At 40.2% G+C, this 18,354-nt stretch overlaps 1 protein-coding gene across 1 annotated transcript in view; it reads right to left on the bottom strand.

The window, feature by feature from the left end:
- Positions 1-18,091, bottom strand: part of LOC127354336 (alpha-1,6-mannosylglycoprotein 6-beta-N-acetylglucosaminyltransferase B-like) — a 113,893-nt gene extending 95,802 nt beyond the window's left edge. Inside the window, exons 1-2 of the mRNA XM_051384206.1 lie at positions 17,518-18,091; positions 11,344-11,456 (exon numbers count right to left, since the gene is read on the bottom strand). Coding sequence (XP_051240166.1) covers positions 11,344-11,456; positions 17,518-17,585 — 181 coding nt within the window. The 5' untranslated portion in view covers positions 17,586-18,091. The remainder of the gene's footprint in view (positions 1-11,343; positions 11,457-17,517) is intronic.
- Between the last annotated feature and the right edge of the window lie 263 nt (positions 18,092-18,354).

Consider the following 18,354-nt stretch of genomic DNA (forward strand, 5'->3'; position numbering starts at 1 on the left):
GTCTTGCAATCAAGGCAGCCACTATTGTATCATTTAGTTTGTCAAACATAATCACAGGATATATGTATGCAAGTATATTTATTTTGATCCCTTTCATGTCTGCACGAATCCCAGTCACTTACATTTCATGAAAGAGCGCTCAACAGACCGTGAATGGCATTTAATCCCAAACACCATAAGAAAATACACTACCAGAACTCAGCGAAGTGAATCAGTGTGACATCATGTCACTGAAACAAAAATATCTTTAAAATGAGAGTGCACTGACTGCTTATATGAATACACAATATGATTTCATCATACACCTTGGTTGCATATACACATTTAATGCATCATTTCATACAGGATTGCTTTCACACAAACATGTATACTTATCTCATAAAACATATATACCATGATTTATATATGGAAGTATAATAAATTATTTTCTACCCAGGGAAGCAGTTAGCTCTAGTAAAAACTAATTTTGCTGCTAAATTGTAATAATGTGTTTCTACGCAAAGAATTAAAGCTTGGGGCTTATTTGAAATGCCATTATGTTTAGTTATATATCAGTAACTTACAGGGCTGGTACATGCAGTTCTCTATTCTCAATGAACCGCTGCACTGATTGTGTCCCTATGTGTCAAACTTTCAAACCAAGTTCCTTCGCTGCTGTCAAACATTACATTTGCTGACTTCAAACTAGAAGCCAGACCAAAACACAAAACACAACAGAGAAGAGAAATAAAAACATATAGACAAAGATGAGCAGCTGTGTCAATGCAGCAAACAGAAGTGAACTGCACTGTGAAACAAACAAGCAGAGCAGAGTTAAATCTTATTAGAAGTAACCTCTCTCATCCTTTGTTTTCCCCTCATCCGTCTATCTATACTGCATCTCTGCTGCCCTAAGAGACGTGTCACTTTCTCCTTGCAGCGTTTCCTGAAATAGCACCAGTGCCCTCATAGGCATTGCCGCCGCTATATAAGCACCATATCCAACAAAAGGCTTCAGATACAGTACATACAGTATATGGGTTTATTGTGCCACTAATCTGAAATCAGTGTTGGTAACATTATTTATGTATGGTAGCTTATGTATGCATTTCCCAGATTAGTTATGCTCTCTACCCATTTCCACCAGAAGCAGTTTCATTTTTGTATTTCATACAGTTAGAGTGTGGCGTGTCATATGCCAATTTTATAGCACTCGGTCACAAATCCCCCGTAAGGCTCTTCTTCATGACTTCTGGTGACAAAGAAAATATGCATTAATGAGTCCACTCAGTTTGAGTGTTGTCTGAGTTTCAATTTGCTGTATTTTGAATTTTAATATTTGCAAATATAAATTTTCAGATGTTGTTACCACCTTCCTTCTATGGCAGTGCTCTGTGTGCAGAGTTTTCTCTAAGAGAAAGATTTTTCGACAATCCTCTATGTGGTTTTCACAGAAACTGAAACAGAAGCGCTATTTACTGCCAACGGAACAGTTCATCCTTCTTGTAACAAGGCAATTATCTTTTGTATATTTTCCAACAGGAAGGACACTGTAGAAAAGACAGACAATACACAACAATGTGCAGTGTGGAGGCTTCCCTGCGTCATTGCAGTGTTTACAGTATGTTTTCTGACATCACAAGACAAAAATAGTGATTGTGACTGGTTCGTGTTAAAGTTTTATATTACTGCCATTACCATTTTAGTGTCTTGTATGTGCCTTTGCTCACATATCAATCTTTCAAATCGTCTCAAGAAAGATTATTTTATATCTTTTTCAACTTGCAAAAAGAGGCAGGGTCTACTGCCCATGGAGAAAAGGATGGAAGACTGCTTTCTGATATTGTCTCCAACTGATGGTTTTCTGCTAACTAACTGAAACTAAGCTTCATTATTTAGAGTCAAATCTGTCACTTTGAAGATAGTAAAATGGTTCAGAAACCTTTATTTCCTCGCCTTTTCATCACCCTTACACTATACACTTTGTGTCAAATGAATGAATTCCCCTGCATTGCAGCGATCATTACTGTCACTTTTCAGACAAAGGCAGAAGTGTTTTCCTGGATGTAGAAGAACTGTCCAACTGCGTTCAACACAGGAACGCTTGTGAAAGCAGGAAAAAAAGGGGCAGAGGAATAGGCAGAAGTGAGCTGAAGAAACAAAGAAAAAACTACAGCTACCCTGCAATTATTCAGTCTCACACCAGGCACTTAATATATTCATCTCCGAGGGAAAGAAATGAGAGAGAATGAGAAGCGGGACGAGAAGGAGAGAGAGGTGGGAAAAGAGGTGGCTCGAGGAAAGAAATTATCTCAAGTCATGCTTGTTGTGCTTTTTATGACTTTATCAGCTCACACCAGTAAAGAAAGTAGACAAATACAGCTGCCTTCTTTGTCAACACATACATAATACAATCGCTAGTCTTCCCAAAACTGTCAGAAAACAGAGGACGTGGCTTCTTAAACACCATTACTGCAGAATGGAAGCACAAGCACGCTTCAGTATGACACTATCAGGACCGGAGAAAATAACCAGCTTATCGCAGAGGAAACGATGAGCTAGCAACCTGTAGAGAAAGCGTGATGCAGGTTATGTAATTGAGACAGCATATTGCTGCAGAGTAACCTTCCAAGAGACATAACCATAATATAATGTGCTGTGGAGAAATTTCTCATTTACGGCTGGGTAATAGCACTTAGGTCAGAACAATGGCCCTCTCTACTTGGAAATTGGATAGGCTTTCTCATTAATATGTATTGTGTTAGGAATGGGCTCAGGATGAAATAAGACGGCGAATGGCCTGAAGTTTGCACAGTCGGGACACAAAGTTGAGGAAGAGAGTTATAAATGTGGATATTACAGGTGTGTAAAATAGATGCAGAGCGGGTAGAAACTAGGGCTGCACAATTAATCGAAATATTATTGAAAACGAAATATGTGAATCGCAGAGGCTGCAATTTTTTGATAAAGTTAAAATGTGTGACATAAGAGCATTATGATGATGTACTGGAGTTCTGAAGAGAAGTCCTGACCTACAAATCTTGTTCTCCAGATAATGTGCTTGTCTGGTACAGACCCCCAGAAATATAACATCATCATGATTTTAATAGTTTCTTCAGTGAATATTAAATCTGTGATGCAAAAATTATCATTCCCACACTAATCGTGGATCACTTCACAATCGCAAATATCTGTCAAAATAATCGGAATATGATGTTCTTACTATATTGTGCATCACTAGTACAAACACACTGTATCTGTGGGCTGCAAAGATAGAGAGCAGTGTATGTAAGTGTATGCTTTTAAGGACATAATAATGTCATAATAGCCAATAGTACTGTAGCATACAGGAATCTAACTTAGATGCTGATTAATGTGAGTACCAGGTACACAGGGAAAATGGAGTATAGCATCAGTTCAGGCAGAGCACTGAACCTGCATTTGCATGAGTTGATTTGTCAGATGTTTCATTCATGCTTTACCATCAATGATTCATTCAACAGCTGCTTGGCTACCAGCTGACTATTAACCTCCTACTATATTAACTCAGCTGCTGCAATTATAACCACACACTTGCCACTATTACTTTGCTGATACTGTACCTTCATGTCAACACTAGGGCTGCCCCCTAATAGTCGACTTAACCGTTAGTCGCTGAGAAGAGTCTTTTCATTAGTTAGATAGTAACAGAAAAACAGAAAAAAACCCCATCAAACTCTGTTTAGGAGCTGCGCCTTGTCACTGGGACAAAAGTATAAAGGGATTGTAACACAGTGCAACACAGACCTTTTCTCTTGTAACACAGGGAGTCACTTACCGGTGCACTGCTGTCAATGCTAACTGTACTAGCTGCTGCCACTAGCTAGTTTGCGGTCCTATTAGCTGTCTGTACCCTGACTCGGAGCTCAAAGGACAGGGGGAGTTTAAACAGTACTAGCCTAAGAGCTGGCCGAACCAGCAGGGAATACTGCCAAGGAACGCACAACTGAACCGGACTAATAGCCTCAACGGAGGCCAGCTGATTTACAGGGGGTTAGTTCTCCAAGCAGAATCCTCATTGCCTTTTCAAGAGCTCCCTTAAAAGAGCAGAGCCTGTTCCACAAAAGTAGAACCATACACAAGTTCAATTCCTTGACTGTGTCTCTGACAGAGCTTAGCTTTCTGGACAAATAATATGGCAGCCATTTAGTCACCTTTGTGTATCTACACAGCATTGAAATTGCAAAGGCCAATAAATGCTGTTGTTTTTAAATCCACATCTCATGATGTATTGACTGAGAACCCTTCCTCCCTTTTCAGCAAGTACAGTAATTTGTCAACTTCAAACCTCAAAGCTGTTCAGTGCAAAACACAATCTTCTGTTTCTCCCCCCACAGTGCAGCTCTATTAGAGCAGTTGGGGGTTTTGTGCCTTTCTCAAAGACACACTCAAGAGTAGGTACGGGGATTGAGACCCAGTTCTATTAGGACCTGGTTATTTCTTATCCAATTACTTGACTAATTGATTGAATACTCGATAGAATACTGAATTACTTAATTAATCGATAGCTTTCAGCCCAAGTCTCGAGGGACAAGAGTCATGTAAATTAAATCAAATCATTGCTGCACAAACAATCATCAATTGTCAAGTAAAGTTTTTAAATTCAATTGAATTGTTGTGACCATTTGTTACTGTTGTCTCGTCTTTCCACCAAATTAATAGAAAAGTATCAATAGTGACCAAAAAAATGGAAATAAAAATTAACGATCCCCATCCATACTGCAATTGAATATTAATGAATGTACAGTCGTTTTCTCTCCATTTATTGTTTGTTTATCAGTTAGGTGATTAATACGTAAAGAATTGCATACCTTAACCACTGAAGGACTGTGTTCAGTCCCTGGCAGGCATGTTTTTAGTTTGACCTTTATACGCAATAGGCAGTTTATACAGGTGGGAGGCTGGTGAGGGATCGTTATGTCTCTTACTGTTTGGTCTAAATACAATACCTCTCTCTGTCTTTCCCATTCCCCAGGCCAAGAGTGGAACTTGGCTTTTTGTATTCTAAAAAGGTACAGTTTTCTACCTTTTCTGAGAGCGTTTTAAACTTTCTCTTCAGTATGTTCATGTTTCTATGAAGAATGCTTACCATTGACATGACTAAGAAATACAGCCTAACATGATTCACCAGCTTCCTTTAACCATATTCATTAACCTCAGTCTAAACTTTGGCTTTGCTTAGTTTGGTTTATGGATGGGGATTAAGAAGCAGCTCCTCTCTGAAGAAAAATATACCAATAAATCTTCTCCAAGGCTAGATGGCTGGCAGTAAGTAGCCATTATGTTATCTTTGTAAAGTCACTCATTTGAATACAAAAAACTAGATCATATAAACCTCCTGACCCACTTCCTGCCTGCGCACACAGGCTCATGATTTAAGATTGACATTCAGTAGTACATACAGTACCATCAGTCCTTCACATCATACACAATGACATAAAAAGGGCATATTTGTATGTGGGATATATTTACATTCACTGAAGAACATGCTGCATGATGCCTTTGTTAAACTAATGATTCATTCTAAATTACATTCTAGATAGGTGATAGGTAGGGAGATAGGTGACCTAATCAGGTAAGCTAGAGTTTACAGTACACAGAGATACCTGATCTTTCTATTATTCCAAACCCAATAAAAGTTACCAGCACTGTGAGCTGTTAGAAGTGCCACCATATACTATAATATATAATAACTAAACTATAATAAGAGTCTGGTAAAACATCAAAATTGGCAAAATTGCCTTTTTTTTATTTTTAAGATTTTTAAGATTTTCCTTCCATCTTTCTTTTCTTGTGAGGACACTTGGTCAGGAACACACACATACACTTTCTCAAACAGACAGACAGACACACATTCATTCACTCCCCAACCATTTTAGATTTTTGGCTCTGAGTTGATGGGGTTATACTGAGAGAATCACAAACCCATAAACCCATATGCACACACATATACACACACACAGCCCATTCAGACTTCCCAGGCTATGAGTGCACCGATAAAGTGTACTCCCCGAGTGACTACCCTGCTGCACCTAGCGCCAGCGACATGCAGAAGATTGTCATGCCAGATTTGTTCGACATGAAGCGATGGGAAGGAAACATAACTGCAGGGAATGTGTGATAGAGATGAACATCCAGTGTGAAAAAAACATGAAAGGAGACCACAGAGCGGGGGTGTCTGATGTGCTCAACCGGTACCAGCTACTGCATACTGATGTACTGACATATACACGTGCAGAATCACACACTTTATAATAATCCAAAAAATGCACATGCATGTAAGCTGCAGTGACTTCCATGAGTGTAAACTCTTCGCTGAGGTCCTCTTAGGACTCAAGTAAAAATGACTTTCGGGAATGTGACGCATTGGGGTGAGTCTTTTTGTGACTGATGGCATGTAAACTTTCAGAGAACATCACAGAACTGAGTTTAATGCGAGTCAAACAACCATTAGTCTCGGCCCCTGCTCGGATCAAAACACAGCAGCATTTTCAAACAGCATTCCCAGAGTCCTCATGGCGATAAATTAGTCTTCAACTGACAGCATTCTCAAGCAGTCAGCCATACAGAGAACAGCAAAAATTATAAAACTATATTTTCTCTCCCAGCAGAGACACACCTAGACAGAGAAAGCCCAGAGTCTTTCAGCTAGAACAAACAGGGTGAAGTGACTGTCATGGGTCCTTGTTAATGTAATAAACTGCAGAGTGTGAACAAGCTCCATAGGGAGAGTCTTTGATCAAGCTAACATCTCCCTCATGTCTGATGTATTTTAATCTGGAGAAAAAAAATCTGCTTATGTACCTTTTATCCCTCTTTTTCATCTGACTCTTTTGTGAGCAATGCCACCTCCAGAAATCTCATTCTCTTGCTTAATCACAGATACACACACAAACACATACAATCGCTATTCTACTTCCACCTCCTTCCGCCTCCTCCTCTACTTTCTCATTTTCACAATTGAGCCCCTACCTCTCCATCTCCGGCTCACAACTCTTGATGAGCCTGTGAGTCACTGAGGAGAGACGGGGATTTCAGAGAAAACCCAGTACTCTGAACCTCCAGTGGAAGCTGATAATCCACACAAGCGAGAGGTGGCGGCGAAATTCAGTTAATACCCAAACAATTGCTATCAGTGCAACTCCCACTAAGGTGACAAAGCCTTACACAAATTTGCCTGTTATTGTGTGCAAACAGGAAGCTAATATCTGTGCGAAAATGACTAAGGCACAATGCGAGATGAAAGCCTGTGATTTGATTCATACACAGAACAGCACTACTTGTCTGCTTGTGTTCCTGATGACATTGTCAACACATCATGGATTAGTCTTAGATGACAGCTGCTAAATAATCATCATCTCAAGTCAGGACGTAGAAAGCCTTGTTATACAATGGCGTGTAAACACAGTGATACTTGGGGAAAAAACAGAAATGAACAGTAGTAACTAAATGATTGCCTTCGGCTGTTGGGGACAAAACTGTTATGGATACATGTCATGACAAAGTAACTTCATAGTTGTCTTAGAAAAAAGCTTTCACTGTAAAGAAAAACAACATAATATATGGCATGAGTGGGAAAAAACTTCCTGAACCAATGCTAATATTACAGCTCTTGGGGCCAAAAAATTTAAAAGTACATCTAACTGAGATTGGTCTAGCTAATATTTTGATGTGATTTAAGTTGTAGTTATTTTCTGTTAATTAAAATCTGTGGTCAAGGTTTTGTTGAAACCAGTCAGTTACAGAAAAATCAATTTCTAAATAAATTGCATAGTTTTCTCACCTGACTAATTTAGGTCACATTTATTATATATAGTATATTTTACACAAGCAATACTATTCAAATTTAATCATAACACTCAAACATGACAATCTGATTACTGACAACAGCTACATAGTTGAATATCACTGGACTGGTGACACCTAATGCAACTGCTGACAGATCTGCACTGAAGCTGCTTCAGCTACCGATCACAGAGTAACAATCCAGACTGCTTCACTGTAATCTAATCTTGGACATATCAATTCAGAGGTTTTAGGTGATAAGCTTAAGACAATGATATGATGTACTGAAAATATTAACTTCGATATTCTGAGAGCTGTGTGTCATTTGTACTAAACAACTGCAGAGCTACCTGTGAGCTACCGCTTTGAAACTGACATGAGGCCATCACCTAGAAAAACCTGCCACTGTTGGTCTTTCATGAACAGCAAACAGACACAACCCACTCTTTATTTTTTCAGTGGTGTTTCTGCTTGCGAAAAACCATCTTTGGCCACGTTTTAATTGTACAAACACAGGCAGGCAAAGAGAGAGAGCATAAAAAGCCAAGAATTTGGTGTTTCCCCAAACTCACAGAACTAACATTAATTTTCTACAGCTAAATTAATTTACCAGTGGCATTTGCATAAAGTGATCGCCAGCTTAAACGTTTAATTAATTATATGAATTAAAATTAAAATTGTGAGTCTTGCACTCTTTCAAATACGATTTTAAACTAGAAACAGTTTTCAATCATTTAACCCTAGCTGTTCTCAAACCAGAAATCCCAAATTTCTTGGCAGCTGTTAAATGATCACAAACATTGTTATGGTATAAAGCCTAATTTTGCCTATGGAAAAAAATCGAAAAACACAGTGAAGTAGCAAAGTGAAATGTCTTCAGGTCAAAAAAACTGACCACTGATAAAGCCTCCACAGGATAAAGTAGCTCTGCTTTTCTGCTCTGTGTGAAAAGACAAGAACCCAAGAATTATGCAAACATTTTTAATTTGGCAACGTTTTCTTTCTTTATAAGGTCTGCCAGAATTGACATGTACTTAATGAAACGCGAGAGTGAAAGTGTGTGTGTGTGTGTGTGTGTGTGTGTGTGTGTGTGTGTGTGTGTGTATGCTGCTCTGCAGGTGGCGAGTGGAGGCTTAATGAAAGGGCCAGTTGTTTTGCGGGGCTGATTTGCAGAGAGCAGATGGATCAGTCTCTCAGTCTCTCTGGTCTCAATCTTGTCCCACATTGCTGCTGTCGCCCCATTTAACAGCCAATTTCCTGCCAGCTCATCACAAACATACATAAACTCACACATACACACTCAAAGGGAGAAAGCAGCCGAAACAGTGTGAGGTGGTAGACCACAGAGACACGCATAAAGGGAGAAAAGAGGGTGAAACAGTGGGGCATACACGCAAACAAATGTACCCAGGCATACTGTAGATGATAAAGATACAGGGAATCTTTTGTGCATAGACAAGCATTTTTACGTACATAAAGGGATACACACACATACATTTAGAGACACATAAACACACACAAAGTAAACTCCTATGGGGAAGCACGGTTGGACACTATACAGTTTTTAATGAGCTTGCTCCAGATGTCTTCCCAAGCAGCAGTGCATGAGTAGTTGATTAATCAAGTACATTTTACTAAGACACACTGACACATACACACTAATCCTAATTTATCACACAAACACAGTAATCTCAATTTATCACAAACACAGTAATCCCAAATGACCCCCCATTATCTCTCTCTCTCTCTCTCTCTCACACACACACACACACACACACACACACACACACACACAGACACACACAGTGCCTGATTTTTAATATGCTTCTGCATCTATCCATTTAGCTAAATCCACTATTTTCTGTTTCCATTGTCCCTGGTTCATCTTTCTCTCTGATTGATTACTGCACATACTGACACACATCATCACCTGACTGATTCACACTTAACGTAGCACTTGCTTTGTCTTTCAGTTGCTTTCACGTCCACATAAACTGACACATGGTATGCCTCAACTACTGTCGTGCCCACATACATGCTACACACATGTGGAAGCGCCCTCAGAGCGTAGCATTGCTTATTTTAACTCTAGCAGTGCTAAAAGAGGGTCTGGCCTCCAAAAAATGACCTCTGACTTTCAATCTTCGCACCTTCTACGGCAGGAGATTACAATGGCGCTCTCTTTTTCTCCTGCCCTGCCACCGGCAGTCAGCCTTCACTCCGGGTCACGTGATATTGCTGGCCGGCAAATGTGTTAATGACACTTCACTGGTGAGATATGGCTTTGCCGGACACAGGCTTCAGTTTCCATGCAACACACGTACAGGAACTGCTGCGCAGTGTGCAGTGATATGGAAATGTATGGGTGTTAGGGTTATTTACAGTATTTGTCTGTGGAAAATGAACACACAGAGAAGTACCTTAACATTACTGTGGGCTGTAAAAGTATTATTCTTCACTTCCAGGTAATTCTAAGTTCAGGAACAAGACCTCGTCTCTCCCTGGGTTCCTCGACGCCTCCAGGCCTATCATTGATTCCAGCCACCCCTCTGTACCATATCCTCATTCAACCCATCACAACCCTACCTGTTATTCCAGTAAACTAATTTGTATGTATTAATGCTGTGGTCTTTGTTAGTGGGAATTTCTCAACCACTGACTCAGGACAATCTCAGGAAATGCAGGGATTTTTCAATGAGTCATCATACCGTAATTTCCAATTGTGGTAACAGCAAAAGTAACATAGGTTTGCTTTAATGGACTTTCATATAATGGTGCAGAGAATCTGGAGAGGGTTCAGGAGAGCTGTAAAATGCATTTAAGGCTGGATTTGTTATGGTTCCTCTCCGGTCATTAAATATACAGTCCACCCTAATAAGTGGATTCATTTTCTTGTTGTTGTGTTATAGGGTTTTTACTGTAAATTGCTATTTCACCAAACATATATTCACATGCATTTTCACATATACAGTATGTCTCACACACACACAGCCCCATAATATGCTGCTTGTGTCAGAGAGAGAAGAGGGCTACCATAAGTGCAGAATCCCTGAAAGTAGTGGGAGTAAAACCCACAGATATAATATTAGCCACCCACACTGCTGTCACTGCTGGGGATCAGACCAATAACTTTCAAGCTACTGGCTGGCCTCTCTACTTCACGTCCCACCCACCATATCAATCTTCTTTTACAAGCATCCTGATTTATCTCTCACCACTTGACTACAACTATAGAAAAAGCAGCTTTTCTGCTCAGGGTTATGTGAATGAAATTCACTGGTCATTTTGGTTCTGCAATGGAATTTACATTTACTTGATTTCTTTACCTCATCCAAACATTCCAGGCCATTTTATGTTTCCAGTGACAAGTGGTGCAGCTTTGACGAGGTGGCACATAGCAGGGAAGCGCCAGTAGGACCATGGAGAGTTATAGCACAGCAATATGCACTGACATTACAGCATTTCAGCTCCATGAAGGAACTGTTTACACACAAAACGCACACACATGCATTCTCACACACTCACGGCACATGTCAGTACCTTCTGTGCGGATGGTGAAGGGGGAGTCCCCCAGTCTCTTGGCTGAGAACTGCCCCCCCAGAGAGGTCATTAGAAAGCACAGGCTGAAGAAGCCAATTCCCACCACGAATATCCTGCAACACAGGAGGAGGAGAGAGGGAATAAATGAAAAGGGAGTTGAGATAGATAGACATATTTATAGGGAAGGGCAGGTAAATAGATGTTTTGGGTGAGCAGCAATATGAAGATGAGGATAGAGAGAGAGGGGCGCATAGTGAGGTATTCGGAGGCAGAAAAGAGAGTGGATAAAGAGTGAGAAGCTTGAAAAACAAAAAAAAGAATGTAGGCAGATGAACGGGCCAATAATTACGGAAGACAGGTTTGCAGGACAGAATGATAGGCGGCGAGGAAAGAAAAGCGGGAGAGAAAATAGAGATACAGAGATGAGAGGATGAGGGAAAACGTGGAGGGCAGCAAAAGAGGAGGTGAGAAGAGAAACAAAGAGACAGTCAAGAAAGAGCAGGCAGTACTTCCAGAAGGCAGAGCATAAATAGAGCAACGATCACACGCAGAACAGCAGAAACTTGAAGCCAAAGGGCACTTGAAACATTTTAGTGTTTTGATGTTATCGGTTGGCGTACATCTAAGACAACTGCCAAAATAAGGTTGAGAAGTTTAAGCTAAGTGCAGGCAAAATGGATGTGATTATTTATGTAATATCAAAGGGAACGCAGAGAGGAAGGGAACAAAAGGCAAGAAGAGGACAGAAGACAGCCAAAAACATTTTTAAGGTGAGAGCGTAAAGACAACCAAAGCCCTATTTGCAGGGGATTACTATTACCAGGGGACCTCTAGCAATTTGTGATAAGTGTGGAGGTCGTCTGTGATTTTAATCCCATGTGTATCTGCCATGTCCGTATTTAGTAAGTAACCATTCCACCACAAATGACCACCATGACCACGTTTTGCCAAACACAGAGGTCATGTGATAATATTACTCCTGTACGAATCAGCATCTCTGTTATTTGCGGTTGTATTTTATTATTTATCAAACTGTCAGGTTTGTTAGGTGTTCAGAGCACAAATGCCACAGTTTGTGAGGCTTTAGTTAACAGATGCGCACACACAGAGCTCTCCAACATCACAAACCAAATTTGTTACTTGTAAGTTTTGTATAGTGTTGCATCTATAACATAATCAAACAGAAATGTTCATCAAAATACAGCTATTCTGACAGGTCTGAAACGTGTTAGATTAATGTATGAATCTTACAATAATGTTGTTCGGGTGTCACTGAATGTATCTGGAACGAAACAGCAGTACTGTTGTTCTGTTTGCTGTGCACAGCTGGCTGTGTCAGGTTCTTTGATTTGACTTTATTAAATGCCTGCAGTATCGCACAGCAGCAGAAACGATAAGTGTGTCTTTACATTGAGAGCAATGTGTGCATGTACGAATGGGGCACAGCAGACTGGTCTCACTCACACCTCTGTCTGAATCACACAAAATTAGGTCAACAATTGGCTATGCAATACAATGTTTACTGTGTGAATAACTGTATACTGTGTCACCCTGAGTTATGCTGCATGCACATGGATTCAACTAGACGGATGACTCCAAACCAGATGTCAAGAGCTAGAGTTAGTGGACAAGAGCACAACACCGGCAATGTTGATGGTATACATATTGCCATCCAAAGTTAAAATATTTGTACTTTTTTGTCATCCTCTGCAAAAGAATTTACAGCTGGATGTTACATTACGAACAAAGAAAAGTTAATAATTATGAATCCATGGGAATGCAGCATTACCAAATACGTCTACATTATATTAATAGAATATTCACCTGCCTATACAAAGAGTTATCAGTTGCTGCAGTTTCTCCTGTCTATGCTAACCCTGAAGAGGTTGTTTTATAATGACATTCACAATGTAAGGGATTAGGAACAAAATCCACAGTCCTGTGTTTAGCTAAAGCTAATAAGAGGCTCCAGCAGCCTGGGTTAGCCAAGTCATGTCGGTATCTTCATGGACAGTGTGGACAGGGGTAATGATTTCAGCCACCAATAACTCTTCCAATCTACATATGGGCATGTGCGTATGCTTTTAAAATTTAAAAATGTGAACCTATCTATTAAATCGGTGCTTATATGGTGCTTACATTTTAAAATACATCACGATGTGGGCTCTGATCTGTTTGCAGATCTGAGCTTTGAAACATATGCCTCTGCTACACCCGTCTTTGTGGCACAGATCTGATATTCGAAACTCTACCGTACCTCAGACGGGAAAATAAAATGAGACTCTGTGTGGATTCTCTCTTGTTAGACAGCCATGAGAGAATCAGATCTTTCACTTAAAAGAGTTGAAAATCAGGTCTTTTGTATCCGTGTAAATCCTGCCCTAGTTAAGCTGCTCTCTTCAGTGTATATGGATCAAAGGTTATCTTATGATACCATGGCTCTTTGGGGAACTAGGAAGGCAAAGTGTGATCTGTGATTCTCGTCCGCTGGACAAAATGCCAGTCAGCCTCCATGACTAACAAGTCAAGTCCCATTTTAAAAATGTGTGCCGCTCTGCCCCCCCCCCGCAACAGAGAATTCTTGGAAGACTTCGTAGAAGCACTGCAGTACAAAGGCAGATTTATGTGACGAGGTATGGCTCCATTGCTTATACTATATATTTTAGCAGCTGAAGCCATTTTTCCAAATCCCCTCATCATGTACATTTGTTTGGGTAAGGCATTGTAATTTCTCAAAAACACATAGGGTTCCAACAACCATATTCGCTACGAGGAATGCATCTAAAGCAAAGGTAATGTCTTAAAACGGAAGAAAGGAAAGGAGCGTTTGTGACATAAATATCAAAGCCTTATACAGGTAACCTTTAAACTTAACTTAACCTTAACTTCTGCACCAAAGGTTGGGAAACTGAATCTAAGCATAACAAATGAATGAATTATTCATAACTATTTCTTTCTCTTCAAAGCCAAGCAAGAGCTATTTGCTTGAATGCACGTCCCAGTGCGAAATCTGACAGCAGCTCGGAGAATGGTACAGTGAGTAGCTCCGGTCACGCAAAGTTCTGAACAAAACCACTCATTATTGATGAGGCCTTAAGAAATGACTTCCTATCAACAGCAAGGAAGAATGGCCACTTAAAAGAACATTTGCTGAAGTGATCTGATTGACCCAAAGGGATCGAGATGATGTTGAATAATCTGTTAAGTATAGAGCGTGGTGGTTTGGCAAGCTCCCAGGGTGACTATATTCCAAGACAGAGCCAATGTGTCTTGTCCCGAGTCATGAATGCGCTGGCTTCAAGGACAGACGGTGGGATGGGGCTCTTTGAGAGTACGACACATAGAACATATTGACAGTGAATAATTATCATCATCAAGGCTCTCATCTAATGGGTTGCATCAAACATGATTACAGCTATCCAAAAAAATAATGCAGCTATACAGTCATTACTGTTAAAATGCTCATTTATCTTTGTTTTCCATACATTTCGAAGGCAACGTGATCAGATAACATTCTGAACTGGAGTTGGATCTAATGAATTGCCGTACTGATTACACTTGCGACAAGACAAACTGTAATTTGTGTATGAATACATGTTGAAATTAGACTTCCCAATTCTGATTATCAACTTCATTTGCTAGTGTGTGGCAACAGATTATTAGACAACACTTTAATGTGATGATCACTGCGATCAGCAGGATTAGTGTCAGAATGTCAATGGGCACTCCTGCATGTAGCATTTCTTTATTGATTTGCATTGAAAACATGGGGAAATTATAATCATACTGTATTTACATTAAAGTCCCAGGTTCTAAGCAGCTGACACATTCACTATCGTTTCTCATTTACCTCTCTGTCTCTCCCAGGATACTGTAATATCATGATATAATGAAATATTACCCCCATCTGTTCCAGGCATACTGCAGAATTAATTAGAATAGCTCAATCATTGTCAGAGGACCACAGAGCAGCAATACGTTAACTGATATGAATCCAATCCCATACAATCATTACGATGAAGGGATTATTTGTCATGAATATGCCGCCATGACCCACAGATACTTCTACCAGCTTGGATTATACAGTCACTATACTACCATCTGGTCATCAAGCCAAGTAGGTGGAAGCTGAAAATCCGAATAACATAACTCAGACCTCATCTTCAGCATGTTGTATTATTATAGTACGGAAAACTAAAGAGGGCCCAATGACATGAATGAAAGCTAAAGGGGTTACACAGAGGACATGAAGTAAATTGGCTGATTTTACAGTTAGGTTTTCTAATCCACTTTATCTATTCCTCTCTGTGTGACCGAAGGATTAATAATCCTGTGTGTGTTTATGTGTGCGCGCAGTACAGAAGAAAAGGTTGAAATGCTTGTAAGCAACACGGAGATTGATGGAAAGAGAAAGGAGGAGAAAATATAAGAAAAATAAGAAAAATATTCAGCAAATGTTGGTGTGCAGAAGCTGGCCTGATGGTGTCCTAGGGCGATCGTTTCCTCTGTTATCATTTAGCCGTTCTCCAAAGTGGCGTTAGGTGGGTGATATGAGAGGATTACGCCCCGGTCCTGCCTGACGAGTCTTTAATTAACAGGCTTAAAGTAAATGCTCTGCTCCCTATAATTGGATCAGAAGGAGAGATCTGCTATCAGCTAATTGGCTTCCTCACACATATAGACTTATCAGATTTTGCCTCAAGGTAGATGATTTTGAAGTGAGAGGAGTTCTGCCAGGCGTGGAGGAGCCCTGACGTAGCCGTTAGTTGTGGTGTATTTCAAGAAACTTTTGCTGGTGCCTGAACTAGCCTAAATTCTGGAAAGGATTCGGATCTAATGGCGTTCATACACAGAATATGTTGATTTTAAAGTCTCTCATTGACTACAGTCTGACAAGCGGCCTTTTTGGTTATTAAAACTTTTCGGCTTTTAGCTCTTGTCAGTTAATTAAACTTGCCAGTTAATATTCCTGCTGCTCAAAAGTAAGGACCCATTATTTGTACCTATTGTTCCCTCTTACTACCTGAACATCTGTCTACTGGGGGTGTCCTGGTGCTCCAGTGATCTAAGATGCATATTCACAACGCCCTTGGTTCAAGTCTCTTGTCAAAACTATTAAAGAGATGCAAAATGTCCCAAGTAATCTTTTAAAAATCTGTCTTCTCTACTACTTGTAGTACAGTTACTGAGACACAAGATCTAGGCTATTCTGGATGTAATACACACACAAATCACTTGCTCACATTGTCTGTGTTGTCAGTAATAGTGTAGCATATTGTCACAAAGCTGCTTAATTGAGTGTATTTGAATACATGCTTGATTTACTGAGTAGATAGCAGGTGAATCACCGGGAACCACTTTCTTTTTTACAGCTGCACAGCTGCTGCATCATTGCTCCAGCCTACTGGAGAAAATGTTTTGAAAATCCTACAGTATTAGCAGGTGGGGGTGTGGGGTGTGGGATGAAGGGTGAATGGTAGTCTTCACTGGAGGAAAACCTCTAGCTTTTTTGAACCACTGAACTCCCAGAATTACGAGAAACAGAGGAAATCATTTGAAGAGTTAAAGCCTGCTGTTACTCTATGCCTATCAGGGCAAATCAAATAAAGTAGGTTAGCACAGCATGGCTCAATGGACTGTAAAGCATCAACTGTTTAAGTGGTTAACATGTTTTCCTCTTTATATCTTCACAAACAAAGCCCACTCACACAGTGATAATAGAGCCATCCATGCAGGAAGAAACTTACTTAGCGCTCGGCTGACTGATAGCACAGGCTTATTTACAATGTTGTCCCTTTATCCATGTGGATCTAAATCTAATTCATCTAGCAGAGAAACATCTGGTGTGTGTCTGTGGTGGCACAGACACACACACACACACACACACACACACACACACACACACACACACATACAGACACACACACACACACACACACACCTCAGCTCCTCCACATAACGCACACAATGCCAAAGTAGTGCATGGTGCCACGGCTTTACAACTCAGTGCAGCCATTCCTCACAGTGAGAAGCATCTTTCTAATCAGCTTTGTGATACACACACACACACACATATATATATATATATAAATTAAAAAAAACAATGCTAACCCACAATGCTCGAGGCTAAAGGGAAACTGGGTACAGAATAAACGTTATCTCTTTGTCTCTTACCTGAACGGTTTGAACGTTACTAGACATCTTCTGACCATTATTTTACCGTCGGTGCTGCCAGTGATCATTCATTTCCAAAACGAGCGACCCCTGACATTGCTGCTAACCTCCCAACCTGGAACTTGAGGTGGCCAAACATTTTTTTTTTATCTGCGTCCCATCCAGCGGCGGTCCACAGCGGCGGTCAACTCGGTTATTTTTAAACGAACAAGCCGCCCATGGGTGCTTCTTTATCCCTCCGGGAAAGAAATGGCACAAAGTTTCATTCAGTAAGTCTCCCTTTTCCCCGTGTCAGAAAATGTCATTTGAAGCGTTATTCCGTCGTCAGGTAAAACACTCAGGTGAAGTCCGCTGCAGGTTGTGTCGACCGTGGAGTCATATCCCGATGCTACTTCTTTACAAAAAATGGCGCTGTGGCCAAACATGTGGGTAAATAAAAGTATCTGTGTTTTTTTTTTTTTTTTTTTTTTTATCTGCGTTGTCCTCGCGGAGAGGAGAGCTAGCTTCGTGGACGGTTTTAACTTCACAGCGAATCCAGCGCGAGTGTGGCAAGTCAGCCGTATTGCCTCGTACTCGTTCACTTCTCAGCGGGCAAGTTAGATTTTGTGAAGTGGTACACGTCCGGTTCATATTTTCAAAATAATAGCCTTGTCGAATAATGGTGTCAAATGATGTCAAATAGTGTCATTTTCATTTATAAATCAAAATCATTAGTTCTGCATCAGAGGAGAACGTGTTATGGAAAATAATCCACACAAATACATAAACTAAAAGAAAAAAAGGAACTTCAATAATGGGAATCATCCTAAAAGAAATCCACAAATCATGTCATTATTT

The sequence above is a fragment of the Dicentrarchus labrax genome, unplaced genomic scaffold (assembly GCF_905237075.1).
Source record: "Dicentrarchus labrax unplaced genomic scaffold, dlabrax2021, whole genome shotgun sequence".
Classification (NCBI taxonomy): Eukaryota; Metazoa; Chordata; class Actinopteri; family Moronidae; genus Dicentrarchus; species Dicentrarchus labrax.